At 40.7% G+C, this 17,661-nt stretch overlaps 1 protein-coding gene across 1 annotated transcript in view; it reads left to right on the forward strand.

Annotated features, from left to right (window-relative positions):
* Positions 1–15,261, forward strand: part of zfpm1 (zinc finger protein, FOG family member 1) — an 89,751-nt gene extending 74,490 nt beyond the window's left edge. Inside the window, exons 4-5 of the mRNA XM_078258077.1 lie at positions 12,954–13,087; positions 15,109–15,261. Coding sequence (XP_078114203.1) covers positions 12,954–13,087; positions 15,109–15,261 — 287 coding nt within the window. The remainder of the gene's footprint in view (positions 1–12,953; positions 13,088–15,108) is intronic.
* Positions 15,262–17,661: the final 2,400 nt, after the last annotated feature.

The raw sequence follows: 17,661 nt of genomic DNA on the forward strand, positions 1-17,661 counted from the left end.
CTTACTCACCAGTTTCCTTCCTTTATTAGACAACAATCTCTTGTTTTTCCAAGCCTTAAGGGAGTTTGTGTGTCTACAGTTGCACTAGAAAAACCGTCTGAAGTACGTGCTATATTTGCCACATGTGCCAATGTAATTTTGACTATTAAATCAACTGTTAACAACGTGCTCTATAATACTCCACATGCTCAGCATTACAACATGACTACAAGTACTTAGATGGACTATAAGTAGACAGAGACAATGTTTAGAAAATGAATCAGAACAGTATGGCACCCTTTGGCCTACTTTATGGAATTCAGCAGCAGGGAATATAAACCCAGATATGTGTAGGACGGAATAGAAATGAAAGAAGCTAAATCATAAAATCAGTTTCCTCGTCAAAGCATTCTTTCTTTTTTTCTTTCAGTTGTTACCATTAAACAGATATATTACAGCAAGATACTTTAGTGAGCAGTATGTGTGTACTCTTTCTAGATATGGACACTGACCACAGAGTAAGAAACAAAGAATGTCTGTGTTTTACAGCCCTTCTCATGTTCCTTCTGTTTGTTCGCTTCACTCACTGCTCTCTTCTTGCTCTTGTCTGTTTTAATTGATGAACCTCTAAATGACCCTGAGTGTGTCGAGCAAGCCTATCACTCTTTAACTTTTCCATGTCTCCTTTCCCCGGCCTGCGCTGCCGATACCGGCCTGATTGAAATGTCCTTTTTTCCGCGGGAGCCAGAAGGAGTTGTTAAAGCAGACATGAATTAATGATTGAATTAATTATCGGAGTCACATACCGTACAATTAATTTTGTGGCTTTGCCTCAGTCTTTTTTCCTCTTCCCGTCTGTGCGTAGAGAATGTCAAGAAACATTTTCTAATTAATTTATGTGTGATTATCAGGGATAGTTTCTGGAAGGTCTCCACTTTCAATTTGTGACAGGCTACAGCGGAGGAGAGAGGGAAGGCTGCAAGAGATGGAGGTGGGAGTGTGAAGGACGTGCCCCCTTGCACACACGCACGCACACACACACACAAACACACACACACACACTCACTCACTCACTCACTCACTCACTCACTCACTCACTCATTGAGGTGCACACACACTCATGTGCTTAGATTTTCTTTTTCTCTCATACAGTTTCACATTAGAATAACTCCCAAGAACTTCTTCTTTCTCCTCGAGTCATGACTCTCCAGTCAGCGTTGTTTTTCTTTAAAACGAATGTTGGAAATCATTGTGGTTTTTGGACCGTTTTCTTCTCAACATAAATATGGCGAATGCAGACTTCTATATTTTTATAGGTGTGTTTGACATTGTCCTGGTTGAAACATTTGTGGAATCCATAGCACTTGCTCGAAGAATAGGTTCAGACTTTTTCAATTCTAGCTTAATATAATACTTAATACATGCAATATGTCTGTAGAAAGTTATTGGTTTGTGAATCACCCTTCATACTGTATTTCACCGCCAACATTTGTTCAGCAATGTAAATAGATCTGGTGCTGTGCTGATTGATGGCTTTTTCCAATGGTTGGAGAAACAGTTGATCAGTCACACTACTTCACCTACATAGTTATGTAGCTACATGCGTGAAAAAGACACACATTGTGCACAAAATAACAACTCTTATTTCAGTATGATGATTAAAAAATCATCATGAAAAACTTTGAATTAATTGTTCCAAGTAACCACTACCACGTACGTAGTCCTGTCCAAGTAAAAATGGCATCGGTGGGACTGATACATTAGGGTACATCACAACTCCAACAAGCATTTCTTTGGGACTGTGCACAACAAAAGTTGCCCGGGAACCAGACAAATCTGCGAGCTCATGTAGGGCTGCACAATAAATCGCAATTTATTTTGAAATCTCAATACGGACTGGTGCAATATTTGTTAAAGGCAAAATATGTGTCAAACCATTCTGAATTAAGTATTGTGGTGCTGCAGAGAAGTCCCGGCCTACAAGTCGTATCCTAGAGACTTAAGAAAAAAACTTTGTTTGGTTCAGATCCTCGCAAATATCACCCTATAATCTTTTTTTCTTTTCTTTTTCCATTTGATTATTTTTCAATGAAAATAAGAATAACGATACAAAAATGATCATTCCCCTTCAATATTGTAAATCATATTGCAATTGCAATATCAGTCCAAAATAATCACAGTTAGATATTTTCCTCATGTCGTGCAGCCTCAAGCTCATGTTGTATCTGCTCTGGCAGATGTGTCTGGTCATATTCTGAATTAGACAGGTTTCTATGAGACATGCCGGGCCAGTCACTTACGGTGGGTTCCGGTTTATTATCTAATCCTGAGACCCTGTATTGAAGAAGGTCCCTCTGTCAAAATCTCGTCCCAAGACTTTCATTATTTTAGGTTTATGCATATATGCTGCCTTTTTCTAAATAAATATGTTTAAAGAAATTACCACACAGCAAATGTGGAGCCATGTAGTATTCTAGCATTTAAAAACATTGTGTGCATTGCAGAGTGGGAGTTAATAGGGGCTCAGCAGTGCATTGGGCCCCTGAGGGCCCCTGTGGTTAACCACACTAATACCCATTCATGGTGATGCATGTGGTCATTAACATGAACTAGATGTATCCTCTTGGGACAACGCTCAAATGATTTCATGATCCTATACATATACTGTTTTAGACCATGATATATTGTGTGTCACATTAACATTTTGACCTGAGGGTGGCACATTTAGAACCACAGACAGACCAGTTCTAACGTTGGTGGATGAAACTGGTTTACATCATTTTAAAACCGTGTGTTGGATGCACACGGTTTCCCTCCATCTGTCTTGTGACTGGTTGGCTAATGCTGGACTCACTTTCTCGCATGCATATTTTTTTATCAGCAATAAATAAAACTCCCCACCAGCGGTCAGGTGATTGAACTCCAAAATGAAGTTTTTGCATGTGAATGTCTGCAGCATTCTATGCATTTGTTTGTCTTCAGTGAGGAAGAGGAGGGCGGCTCATCTCCTCAACAGTAGCCCTGTCACTTGTTCTGTTTTCACCCCCTTCGTCCTCTGAACAGAAAAAAAATGCTTTTAGTTTTCTCCCCCTCATTTTATCTTTCTGCGCATATTTGTGAATTTGCATGTTTGCTTCTTGCTCTTTTCTGGTGGTGTATGTATTTTGTAGATAAAAGTTCAGCAGTGCAGTTAAGAGAAATTAGTTGGGTAAACAGTGGTAAATGTCAATGATAAAGTTCTGTTGAAGCTCATCTGATTAGCCCGGCTACGCAGGTGTCTTATCTTGCCTGTGCAACAGAGGGTAAAATGGAAATGATTGCGTGGTCCTGAGCAGTAGATGCCTATCCCAGAAATGTCTATCTGCTGCTGAGCCGAGCCTGCCGGACTCCAGGGACCCAGGGGTGCTGCATGGAAGATCATGGAGAGCGAGACAAGAAAGAGAAAAGGAGACACAATCAGGTCTTGGTTGTTGTTAGATTGAGCCATTTTATCAGCCAGCATTATAAATGATGCGAGTTGTCATTAATGTGAAATGCTGTGTAGGATTCGTGAATACAAATTTTGGACTTTTCAAGAGATTTACCACAATAACGAAACATAGGTGGGAACTTGATCAATTTCTGATTGAATATTTATAATCAAAGACTATAAATTAGCAGGATAACAAGGACCGCACCAAATCAATTGTTTCGTGTTATGAGGTCTTAATGATGCGTGTTTTGTATGAACACTGAAACCTGCCATTGCTTTGTGAAAAATAATCCTAGTCTTTGCAGATTTTTCAAAGATTTGCAGATACTTGATGTACAAAATACAATGTATAGTTAAAAAAACAAAAGTATGTCTTAACAGCAAAAATAATGACTGGAAAATCACAAATATTCCAGTTAAAGCTGCATTATTAATATTTTTTCAATTAATGAAATAAATGTAATGTGAAAGGGGTCCACCAACTAAGTCACATCACCTTTTTTTTCTCCAATTGAAACCAGTGTGATGAACACAAAGTGCAAACAATAAATCTACAGTAGAAATCTTTGGTAGAAGATAGTGTCTGTTCATGTAGGATCCCATCACTCATAGCAAGAAGATGATAAATTAGGTTTTCATTTCCTTTAAGTGTACATCATTTATTAATTTAAGGAAACAACATACACATGTATTCACAGATCAAAAATGTTGCCTTAAATACCTGTCTGGCTCTGTAAAATGGAGTGTATATACTGTATAGATATATTATATAGTAACTCATTAAATACAGAGGCGATTTAGACCTTTAGCAAAAACTGCCAGTAGTTTTACACTTTTTTCCATATACTAGTACAGTGCCCGTTGAAAATGTGCCTGTTTGGAGCGGGCAATTGCTTGGCCTGTGGTATTTTGGCGACGGTAATGTTATTAGTGTTGTAAGTTAGCAGAAGACTTAATTAACCTGGGGTGAGTCTGATGAAAACTGATGTGTCTGCCCGGTTCAGCTCTGAGATTTTCGCTGTGAAAGAATAATCTCTGAGATTATTTTATGTTCTGCCTCTGGTTAGAAGTGGTGAATGTAGGCTACAGCTCACATCAACTTAATACTATATAGTGTCTGGCTTTTGTTTGATATTTAGTGTTGGTAAATGGCTTTTTGTTGAGTTTCCTCTTAGCAAAATAATAGACTGAAAAGGGTAGGGCCTTTTTTTCGCCAACCTTATACCACACAACAGTCGCAATGTTCCTTTCAGCTAACATTATCTGCTCGTGCTCCAGGAAAGTGAAGAAAAGTTAGTTTGGTATATCAGCATTCATGTAGCTAACGTTGGAAGCAGGAAAAGAGTCAAAGGCTGAACCCCCCTGCTGTTGTAAAGCGTTCTGCATGTGGCGTCTGTGTGTGACGTGCAGGTTACCTTCCCCCCAAACATGGACATGCATACATACAGTGGTGTGAAAAAGTGTTTGCCCCCTTCCTCATTTCCTGTTCCTTTGCATGTTTGTCACACTTAAGTGTTTCGGAACATCAAACCAATTTAAACAAAAGTCAAGGACAACACAAGTAAACACAAAATGCAATTTGTAAATGAAGGTGTTAATTATTAAAGGTGAAAAAAATCCAAACCATCATGGCCCTGTGTGAAAAAAGTGATTGCCCCCCTAAACCTAATAACTGGTTGGGCCACCCTTAGCAGCAACAACTGCAACCAAGCGTTTGCGATAACGTGCAATGAGGCTTTTACAGCGTCCTGGAGGAATTTTTGGCCCACTCATCTTTGCAGAATTGTCCTAATTCAGTTACATTAGAGGGTTTTCGAGCATGAACGGCCTTTTTAAGGTCATACCACAACATCTCAATAGGATTCAGGTCAGGACTTTGGCTAGGCCACTCCAAAGTCTTCATTTAGTTTTTTCTTCAGCCATTCGGTGGTGGACTTGCTGGTGTGTTTAGGATCATTGTCCTGCTGCAGAACCCAAGTTCGTTTCAGCTTGAGTACACGAACAGATGGTCGGACATTCTCCTTCAGGATCTCTTGGTAGACAGCAGAATTCATAGTTCCTTTTATCACGGCAAGTCTTCCAGGTCCTGAAGCAGCAAAACAGCCCCAGACCATCACACTACCACCACCATATTTTACAGTTGGTATAATGTTCTTTTATGAAATGCAGTGTTCCTTCTACGCCAGATATACTTGGACACACACCTTCCAAAGAGTTCCACTTTTGTCTCATCGGTCCACAGAATGTTGTCCCAAAAGTCTTGGGGATCATCAAGATGTGTTCTGGAGAAATTGAGACAAGCTTTGATGTTCTTTTTGCTCAGCAGTGGTTTTCTCCTTGGAACTCTGCCATGCAGGCCATTTTTGCCCAGTCTTTTCCTGATGGTGGAGGCATGAACGCTGACCTTAACTGAGGCAAGTGAGGCCTGCAGTTCTTTGGACGTTGTTGTGGGGTCTTTTGTGACCTCTTGGATGAGTCGTCGCTGCGCTCTTGGGGGTAATTTTGGGCGGCCGGCCACTCCTGGGAAGGTTCACCACTGTTCCATGTCTTCGCCATTTGTGGATAATGGCTCTCACTGTGGTTCGCTGGATTCCCAAAGCTTTGGAAATGGCTTTATAACCCTTTCCAGACTGATAGATCTCAATTACTTTCTTTCTCAATTGTTCCTGAATTTCTTTGGGTCTCGGCATGATGTGTAGCTTTTAAGGATCTTCTGGTGGACCTTACTGTGTCAAGCAGCTCCTATTTAAGTGATGCCTTGATTGTGAACAGGTGTGGCAATAATCAGGCCTGGGTGTGGCTAGAGAAATTGAACTCAGGTGTGGACAACCACAGTTATAGTATGTTTTAACAAGGGGGGCAATCACTTTTTTCACACAGGGCCATGATGGTTTGGATTTTTTTTCTCCTTTAATAATAAACACCTTCATTTACAAATTGCATTTTGTGTTTACTTGTGTTGTCCTTGACTTTTGTTTAAATTGGTTTGATGTTCCGAAACACTTAAGTGTGACAAACATGCAAAGGAACAGGAAATGAGGAAGGGGGCAAACACTTTTTCACACCACTGTACATACAGATACGTCTTGCTTTATTAGATAGATAATAAGAAACCCTTTGTATATTTGGCAGATATAATTAAATGTTGATATCATGTGTAAACATAGAACACAGAACCCCATATTTTCTAATATTAAAAGAACTACAGTATTTGTCCTGTGTTTCCCATGAGAGCTAAAGACAGAATTGTAACTGGAGGCGTTGGGATTTGTCATTCAGCAGAGGTTAAACCCCACCTATTAGTGTGGGGTCGGAGTAGCACGCAGATAAAGATTTCCTGTTGTGTGGTGTCAAAAAATCAATAGCTCCACCGCGATGTGCTCATTTGATATCAACAATAGTCTTTTTAAAAATCAATTAGGCCGGATGGAGGAGAACATTCAGTGTTGGGTTACACCATTCTTTTTTCCCTTTATTTATCATTGATAACCAACCAGGCAGGCTGTTTGTTGAGGCCGCTTGTTCCTATTGGATGACAAGGTATGATGCCCTTATGCATGGTTATGCATAGTGGTTTTTGCATATGTGATTTTTTGCACACTATGCTTAGTTGGCCTACACAATGTTAGACTTCAGTTCTACACACACAAAAAGTTTACAGACTGACTCCAAAAATGAAAAAACGGGTACCTCTTATGAGGATATCTAGACATTTTCTTTTAAGTAATCAACTTTAAAATACTCTTGGTTTATAAAGCACTGAATGGTATAGGGTAACATGCAAACAAATTGATTGGAAATAAACATCTGAAGTGTCATCATAAGCACTGGCAGCTTCCTAACAAGCCAATAAATCTGCTTCTCCATCTTCAGCTAAGGGTACTGTTTTGGATTCTTTCCAAAGTTGCGAACCAAGTAAGTTTCCACCAAGTAAGCATTTATTAATAATATGACATATCAGTTAAGATAACAGCTCACCTGCAGGTTTAATTAATTTTCCTTCTAAGTGACTATACCTAGAGATGTATCTTCTGAGAACAACAATTAATCTACATGATTAAGTGTAAAATAACACCTTAGTCCCTCATATTATTTCTAGTAGGGCTACATGTTCAGTAGACTTAAATCCTTCTTTTTGTTGGTTCAAGTTAAATCTTTAGTAATGTCGTGAGGCTTGATGATGGCTTCACTTCACTATTACTTAAGCTTTTACTTGTATTTCTTTGACATTTTCTGTTTGTTCTTTGTTTCTGTTTTAATGTAATTTAAAGTGTATTTCTTAAATTCAGAGTGGAGGTATCTTTCTGGAAGTCTGCATGATTGATGTGCTACTTTTTAGGTTTTATCTCTTTAAAACAAAAGCTAAACTCATCATTAAGCCATGATGTGGTGTTACGTTTACTGAACTTTGCAGACTTATGCATGCATGTGCAACAAACTTCATCAAGGCATCCATAATATTACTCCCAGTTCCTGCTTTAGGCATTTTTGCCTTCCTAGTTAAAACAACTCATGAGTTTGAATACTCTTGAATCAAAGTTATTGAAAACTGAGGACAAACATACTGAAATGGGTCTTGTAGTGTTTCTGGTTTATTATCTCATACATGGTGAGTCCAGAGCTTGAGTCACCTTAGCCATTTGAGTCAGACCTTTTGATGCTGCAATATCAGCAGTGGTGTGACATGAATGGGACTTACTGTTCCTCTTAATTGTTTTCCCACTTTAACATCAGTGAAGTCTGAAAATAGTTCAGATGTTTTAATCATTAACATGTTTAGGTTTTAATTGTATATACATAAGCATCACACCCTAATTAACAAAGTCTCCAAGAATAGATTTAATCTGTAAAACACAATAACTTTGTTTGTGTAATTTCCATTGACAGAACTCACTTATTAAACAACAGAACAGCTGGTAAAGTGGAAAAAACAAACAGTAAAATAAATAAAATGGTACTGATCCAAAAGAACAATATCATCACCATTGCTGTGGTCTCAGATAACGGGTGTCTGCCACCTTCAGCTCTGTACTCTCTCATTGTCCCCCCCCCAACACACACACACACACACACACACACTCACACTCATCGGTTAATTGCGTTAGTCATTTCATTAATGGCGGACTGATTGTTTTATTGTGTTGGCTCGTCAAAGAGGCCTGGACGCTCCAGTGGCTGCTGAAGCGTCCGTATTGATAAGCCTTTGTGTGTATGTGTGTGTAGCTGGTGACAGGGTGTATGTTGGTATGATGGTGTGTACATGCTGGATGTGTGTCGGCACAGTGTGTGTGTGTGAGAGAAAGAGAAATTATGAGGTAGTGTGGATTAGGGTTGCAACAAATCATTATTTTCCTAGTTGATTAATCTGTCGGTTATTTTCTAGTTTGTTCTATAAAAAGTCAGAAAATGGTGAAAAATGTCGTTCATTGTTCCAAAGCCCAAGATGATGTCCTCAAATATCTTGTTTTTTGAACAACTCAAAGATATTAAGTTTATTGTCATAGAGGAGTGAAGAAACTAGAACATATCTTACATTTAAGAAGCTGTAATCAGAGAATTTTTTTTTTAATAAAAAATGGCTCAAACCGATGTTTTGATTATCAAATTAGTTGGCCATTAATTTAATAGTTGAGAACTAAACAATTATTTGATTAATCTTTGCAGCTCTAGAGTGAATACAGTGGAGCTGGTTGATATTGACATCAAGCCCATCCAGCCTTGTGTTTTTGGGAATGGGTCGTCTAGCACTGATGGAAAGCATGATGTGTTTTCATGTGCACTACATCCACAGCACAGTGTATAACAGCAATGGGGGTAGTATCATACATAGTAGTGAGGGTAGGAGCAGCCTGTGCAGCCATATCGATAAGGAGCGCTGGGTTATTATGCAGGTCTGTGGTGGGCAGGAGGGGTAATTAACAGGGATTATGATTGTTGGAGGTTTCGTGTTACCCCAGTGGACACAGCTAACCTGCTGGGATTAGCAAGCAGCACACATTAGTAGAGGTGCACCGATAGCACTTTCTATCTACCAATGTGCAAAAATGCAGTGTTTTATTAAACAGACTCCTTGACAACTTGAGCTACAGTCATTAATGCTGAGCCTATAATTAACCAGTTAAATTCTTTGCATTTACATATATGTACATTTTATTACATTTATTATCAGTTGATGAAAATAATAATGATGTGTGTCAATAATAACATTATAGAAAATATATCGTTCTAACTCAGGTAGATGGTGGAGTCCCACCACAACTATAACGACAATATCGTTGGCGTCACTTTTAAGAGTGATGTGATGAACGATAGAAACACTGACAGCCAATCAAAATTCATCTGAATTTACAATATGACATGGAAGATGACACTGCGGAGAGATGTTGCATTTGTTCCACACAGGTGGATCAGTGGCGTGGAGGGACTTTTCCACTTCGTAGAGATACGATCCTTTTACTTAGCTCGGTGTATTTTTGGATTTTCATTAGTACTTTGAGGGCTCCTGGGTAGCTCACCTGGTAGAGCCCGCTTAATACAGAGGCTTAGTCCTTGCCACAGCGGCCGCGGGTTCGGTTCCAACCTGTGGCCCTTTGCTGCATGTCATTCCCCCTCTGTCTCCCCTTTCATGTCTAACCTGTCCTATGAAATAGAAAATGCCAAACAAAAATGAATAATCTTCATTAGTACTTAGAAATTATTTCTCATGTCACAGAAACCATTGAGAGTGAATCTTGTGTTTTGGATGTTTATCATACTGTACGTGATGTGTCAGTGTGGTTGTTCTGGTGATCTGCACATATCTGACACCCACCCGTCTGCTCTTATCCCCCGGGTCTCTCTGGAACTCTGTGCGCCGCTTTTGTCTGTCGGCGTTGTAAAACACCAATATAGCCTAATCCTTGTAGAATTGATGTAGTTCCATTCATTTGTGGTGACTTTACTGACTCAATGAGTGACAAGCTAACAGGTGACTTGAGATTTGCTGTTCTGTTAATGTGACAGTGGCAGGCACATTTTTACAAAGGCAGCAGACAGCCTTACCTTTATCCACAGTTTTTGCTGTCTATGATGTTGAATCCAAAATGTTTTCTCACAGTATTTCTCTGATGATTTTGTGTCATGATTAGCTTTGTAGCTGGCTCGATATTTTCCTTGATTTGCATTAGCAAAGTAAACCGTTTCCTAGTTTCCTGATGGATTAACAGGGCAAGCAATAGACCAGCGTGACATTTTTTCAAACGCCTTACAAACATTTTATTTTACCCATAAATTTAAGACATGCAGTTCAACTTGTGAAATATTTAGTCTTTCATAGCTTTTTAACTTTAATCCAGAGGTCAGCTTCTCCTGCAGAAGTGGATTTTAGTGTTAGGCCCGTCTATGTACACCTAGTGCACCTCAAAAGACACCATTAACACATTTGGATATTTAGGTTGGCCTCAACCGTGCCAAAACAACAAATGAGTCATTAGATTCACCTAAAGGCATGCTTACATGAATGGATATGATGCAACAGGTCATGAAAAGGAATATGATAAGGCGTGTTCAGCCTTAATATCTGACAAACTAATGCTTGTGTTGGGCTTGTTTATAAGTTAATATCTGTGTTGGCTCACTGAGGTCAAATCCTTGCACTGTTTCACAATGAGGGTCAATTGTGCTGGTCAGGCTGATAAGAGTCCCATGTGATGAAGATTGGCCAATGGTACAGAGGCAGACAAGACATTGATGGAGTACTGAGATAAGGAGGTCAGAGTGGCCAAACTGAGGCCCCATGGGACAGGAGATAGGGTACTAGCTGGACAGATGCTGGACTTCAGACTCTGTAGCCAGCAGGTTAGACAGTCTGAGGAGTCATGTTTGGGTTGGTGCTTGACCTGGGACTGAAATCTGACACTGGCCCGACTTGAACCTGGAACATTTGCGTCCAAACCCCAACAGAATTTGACAGCTATTATGTCTCAGGTGGCCAGGCTCCAACAGCCCAGCTATATCCTCTTTAATTTGGTGTTTTCTAACAAATAAATGAGACTAGGTTTTCTTCGATAATATTTGTGAAATGGAGCTCCACCCTAAACCTGAGTCATTCAATAAAAAATGCAGCCCAACCTGACCCAAGCACAACAGGTCAGGTCAGCTCTTGTTGCGTCTGGCATCAGTGTCACGCTCTCATGTGCACTGGGACAAGAGAATGAAAAAGTAGTGCTGGTTACAGTGTGACATATGCCATGACTGGTAAGCAAACTGTGCCAGCAAGCACTTAGTAAAGCACATAGTCATTTTTTTCTGAGAGCACAGACGTGGTTGCATCAGTGTTGATCCTAATAAAACAGATACTATCAGGTCTATCTAGTTCTGCAAAATGTGATTGCTGTGTGACCTGGGTGTCATTCATTACATTGTGTCATTGTAACTTTGGGCTGTGAGTTAAGGGAAACATACCACTTCCTGTGTGACTTTGCTACGACAGTCTTTCCAACAGCGAAACAATATTTCCAACCACTATTTGACTTTAAGAACTCCTTTTTATTGAATTGATGTCTACTTCTCACTGCCTTGCGTCCCTCCTACTTTCTTCCCTCAAACCACACTCCTTCCTGCTCCCTCCTCCTTCCCTCCATAACCCCAACCCCCCCCACCGGCTGTGGGAAAGCCATTTTATCAGCGTCTGTCCGTTGTTCTCTGGTGGGGATAGATACAGAGAAGATAGATGAGTGTTTTGACATGGAGAGTGTTAGACAAACACTCTTATCAGGCCCGCCACTTTAGACCGACCCCCCGAAACAGTCGCCTGAACCATGGACGAGATGAGGAGGGGAGGGGTGAGCGGTGGGAGGAGAGCAGGGGAGGCAGATTTTTACATGTATATGCATTTTGATCACAGAGAGAGGTGGACGGTCTTAACTAGAAAGCTTCCCACTGCAACACTCACTGGTGTTGCTCAAACTTTGTTCATTTATCCTCATCCTTATGTGCCGAGACTTCTCTAAACTACAGACCGCTGTTACTACTGCACTCAGAGCTGTCTTAAGTTTTTAAATAGATGGATCAGTCCTCCATGCCTCCCAGCTAACTGGCTCTATCTGGGCTGCAGCTGGCTCTGACCACAGCCGTCACTTCTACAGTTATCAATTTGAGGAAGTACACAAGAAGTTTCCCCTGTTTGAACCGGCCATGACAGAAAGTGCTCAGCTTGTATCAAACTCCCCCTGCTGTTGAGCTGTTGACGGTTTTTGCTTTATGGTTTGAACTGCTGCAAGGGTTCAGGTCAAGTTAAAGCAACATGCTGCTTCCTCTGTATGTACAATATATATATATATATATATATATATATATATATATATATATATATATATATATATATATATTTTATTTGCTTGTTATGTGCCCTAAGGTCCATATCACTTTGGCACATTACATTTATATATATTTGTCCAAGCTACGGTCGACTTATATCAGCTTCCCTGATGTCAACCACTCCTCTCTTCTCTCTTTCCTCTAGATGACCTGGAGTTCAGAGAAGAAGGCGGTGACAGCAGGGTGGTGGCTGGCAGGGACCTCCATCCAGACACAATGTGGGGCCCCTACCCAGGAATCCTCCAATCACAGGGCAGCGCAGATGATCAAGAGACAGAGGTAAGACCTCTGATGCGATCGCTGTCCAGTAACCACCAGCACAGATCCTGTCATGGTTACTGAAACTGAGATATTGTAACTGTTTATTAATTCTTATATTGTAGTGAAGCTCTTAAATTGATATGCTACACATCATTCTAAACTAACCTCAGTGCATCGTAAGCATCATAAAATATCCGTTATAAAAAAACAATAGAAGGTCTATAGAAGTCTCGCATTGCAAGATCTATCTTCACAGCGATGTGTCAGTGCTGGAGTTTGGTCTGTCTATACTGCTTTCGCTATTCTGAGATTTTATTTTTTTTTTTTTTTTTTTGGGGGGGGGGGGGGGGGTTGTATTTTTTTTTTCTTTTTTTGTGCATTTTAGGCCTTTATTACATAGGACAGCTGAAGACAGGAAAGGGGGAGAGAGGGGGAATGACATGCAGCAAAGAGCTGCAGGTCAGAATTGAACACACGGCCGCTTTGGCAAGGACTGAGCCTCTGTGCATGGGTCACGCGCTCAACCAGGTGAGCTACCCAGGCGCCCCAGTTGTTTGTATTTATTTAAACCAATCACAACCAGCCTGGGCGGCACTAAGCCCGGATGCAGTGACGGTGCCTTTGCAAAATGGATAGCGGAAGGGGCAGGACCCACGCGCCGGATGTCAGGCTTTATCCCAGACATATACATCTGGTGCGCCAGACTATATCTGACCTAGCTATTTAGCAATTGCAAGTTTGTTTTAGGTGGTAGTTTAAAACAGATTAAAGCTGTCAATTACTGTTTAATTATAACTAGTATACTGTTGAAACCATTTGTTGATGAACTGAGTAGTTTATTGATATAATAATAAATTGATCAGAATTGTGATGCTCTATTATTTACGTAAGTCATTTATTTAAAAACAATTTAACTTCACAAATGCACTAAATTCAGTAAATGATTAGCTTGCTTTGGAGTCCCATCCCAGATAAATCAGACATGTCTCTGGTTCTAGCTGCTCACATGTGATGATTCACTGCTTTTGCTGTTTCATATCATTTAAATTGAATATCTTTGGGTTTTGGACAAAACAAGCAAACTGTAGACGTAATCCTTGGCTCTTGGAAATTCCTTGGTATTTTCACACTTTACTCACATTTTATAGACACTAAATTTGATTGATCAAAAAATAGTATTGGTTTATTTATCGCAAGTAATATTGTTATTGTGATATTCAACAATGTTATCACATATGTTCCTCATATTGTGCAGCCCTAAATATATCTTATAATACACATCTTACATATAGTAACACTGAGGTGAGAGTAAAACATTGTTTAACTGCAGCAGGCTGAAAAGAGACCTATAACTAACTGAAGAGATTTCAACTGGAAAGGTCAGAGGTCAGATGGTCGGGTAACAAAGAGAGACAATAAGTAAACACCTTATCACAAATGTGTGTGACAGTAGTTGGAAATGAAAACAGCTGTGTGTGTGTGTGTGTGTGTGTGTGTGTGTGTGTGTGTGTGTGTGTGTGTGTGTGTGCGATTGTTGGCAACAGTGTGTGAGACCGGATGGAGCCCTATCAGAGGCTGAGTTTGTGCATCATGTGCAAGTCCATCTAATCATATGATACTGATGCTGGGAGAGGCTTCCTGGCATGCAACACAAACTATGACACACACACACACACACACACACACACACACACACACACACACACACACACACACACACACACATTCCTACCTAATTTTTGCAAGTGATCTACCTTGCTATACCTGGCTTGCTTGTCATCTCTGAAGTTATTTTCATTTTGTTTGGCTTCAAATGCCATGTGCTAAATGTAGCTCAATACATTTTAGTCCAGCTCAGCTCAGTTTAGCCAGTCCAGATCTGGGTTCAAACTAGTTCATATACGGTTCACAAAAAGGTCTATCCAGTTCAAATAAAGCCGGAAGGAGTTTATACCACATCCTCAATCCTTTCCCCATCATTACCCTCTCCTCTCCTCTCCTCTACTCTCCTCTCCACTTCTCCTGTCCTCTCCTCCCAGCCCTCACCAGACTCCCATTCCATCCTCTACCCTCTTCTCCTCTCCTCCCAGCCCTCCCCAGACGTCCGCCTGTCTTTTATCTCCACATGGCGCCATCCTCCTGGACAACAAACCCCAGTGATTGATTCCTGCTTGATAGGCTCTCATTTCTAAGATTTCGTTTATTATCAGTGAGGTTCTGAGTGTACAGATAGATGTCTGTGTGTGTGTGTGTGTGTGTGTGTGTGTGTGTGTGTGTGCACGAACATTCACCCTCTCTGTCTCTCTTACACACACACATACTCGCTCACCCATCACCTTTTGTTCTTCCCCTCCCTTCCGCTGCCCATACCGTCCTATTCCTCCTCTGAACTGTAAAGTCAGTTTCTGTTCTTTTGAGGGCTTTGCATTCATATGGAAAGCATCTCATTCTGACTCTTAATACCCATTTCTCTCTTCTTCCTCATTTTCTGCCCCCCTCCCCTCCTATCTGTGGATGGAAGAAGTGAGGAGACGGACCTTCGGTATCTGCTGGAGATAGTGGCCGTAATCTCACATTCCTCCTGTTTTTCTCCCCCTGTCACTCCACATCCTCCCCCTCCTCCATCCATCCCTCCATCCCTCCCTGCTTCCCTCCCTCGTGGGTCAGCAAGGGTCAGGGCTATCCTCAGTTTGTTGGAGAGGTGAAATCTGCTCATCTCCCGCTAAAACCAGGGCCATCACACTGCATTCCTTAATTGGTTATTCAAAGAGTTTTATTCTAAAAACAGTGAAAAAGCATAAAGGTTAAACTCATTTTAGACACTTTTTATATAAAAGACTAATATTCAATGTCAAAAAGCACTGTTTGCATGCAGTAAAAGATGAAGATTAATCCAAAAAGAAGTACTTTAGTAAAAGAGACATTTAGTTTCACACCTTTTAAATTGCCCATTGCTACAATCTAGTCTACTGTTCTAGCATTACATATGGTGGCTTGTCAATGCAGTCATATCTCTTTTGAGCATGCATCAAGCGTTGTGGTTGTCTGCCAGAAGCTGTCATAAACTGACTTTTTTATCCAGTTTTAAGCCACATTTTTATGATACACTATTTATATTTTGGTCATTTGTAACTATATACTGTATATTAACAGGATGAAGGGTTTTAGTCATTGGATGTCTGGATCTTAAGTTATCAGAGAAACAAGCTGAGCAAACAAACATTAATAGTGTGTGCACCTGGGTAGCTCACCTGGTAGAGTGTGCGCCCATATATAGAGGTTTACTCCTCGACCCAGTGGCAGCAGGTTCGACTCTGACTGCTGCATGTCATTCCGCCTCTCTCTCCCCTTCCATGTTTGCAGCTGTCTTATAAAAATAAAGGCCTAAAATGCCCCAAAAATAATCTTTAACAAAAACAGTGTGTCGGAGAAACATTGATTTTTAACATGAAACTGCTTCACGCAGTGTTTCAGTTTAGTATGTATGCATTGCATACTGAATGCTTTGAATGAACTTACTGTTACTGTACACATTACATACTCAAAATCTGATTAGAACTGGTATGGACTACCATGCTACATCCTGCCAGTCTAGAGAACGGACCAACAACTTTTTTGACTCTTTTTGCAACATTTAGGTGTTTTAATTATTCCAGTTTTGTATGTAAATTGTAAATACACATACAAATGGATGGCTAGAAATCCATAATGTTGCATGTATTGCCGTGGACACATGCAGCAGCAACTTTCCTGGAACCGCTTGCGCGTCTGTTGGACCGACACAAGCACGCAGCTGTCTGAGCCCGTCTCCATCGCATCCACCTGCGAGGCTGTCAGCTGTGTGTCTGCCTGGCATACTCTGTGTAGGACAGCCCATTTTACCCGCCATGTCCTCATCCATATAGTGGCATGTGCCACGTAGCTCTCCACTGTGAGCGCCATCTAGCAGAGAGCCATGAACTTAGCAGGGGAAAAAAAGAGCTTAAGTTGATTAAATGTTATTTTGTTATCGCCAATCGTTCCGGACCTCTGACCTTCATTTTAAAAGAGATGCAGACCTTTGAGATATAAGTTTGAGAACCCCTGATGTAAAGTATGCTGGGGCAACAGGTGATGTACATTTGTGTCTTATCTAAGTACAAAAGATTTTTCTTTTGGCTGGACATGGGTCCGTGCTTTGTTGAATTCCCTCTAGCGTCCATGTCCCTGCTTTGGAGATGCTTTCACCATCTGCTCACCTCTTTATATGTGCTTTTTTCCCCCACAAGATATTTCCCAGTTGTCTATCCATCCTCACTTCTATCTTACTTATACCACCTGTCTTCCTCAGTCCTCATCCTTGCTAGGCTCTGTGGAGCCCCCAGGCTTTTCCCCCCATCTCTGGGTGAGATTGGCATGGCCCACTATGCAGTCCTGCCCCTTCCAGCATCGCCCTCTCTCTCTCAACTTCTCTCTCAGCAAATGTGATTTTTATTTGGCCCGGACTGATAAGCTATCAGTTTAATACGAGGCCTTCCCAGCAGCACACCTACCTACAGTACACACTCATGTAACACACACATGTACACAAAGAGGCATATTAAATGCAATGA

This window comes from Sander vitreus, chromosome 8 (genome assembly GCF_031162955.1).
Source record: "Sander vitreus isolate 19-12246 chromosome 8, sanVit1, whole genome shotgun sequence".
In the NCBI taxonomy this organism is placed as follows: domain Eukaryota; kingdom Metazoa; phylum Chordata; class Actinopteri; order Perciformes; family Percidae; genus Sander; species Sander vitreus.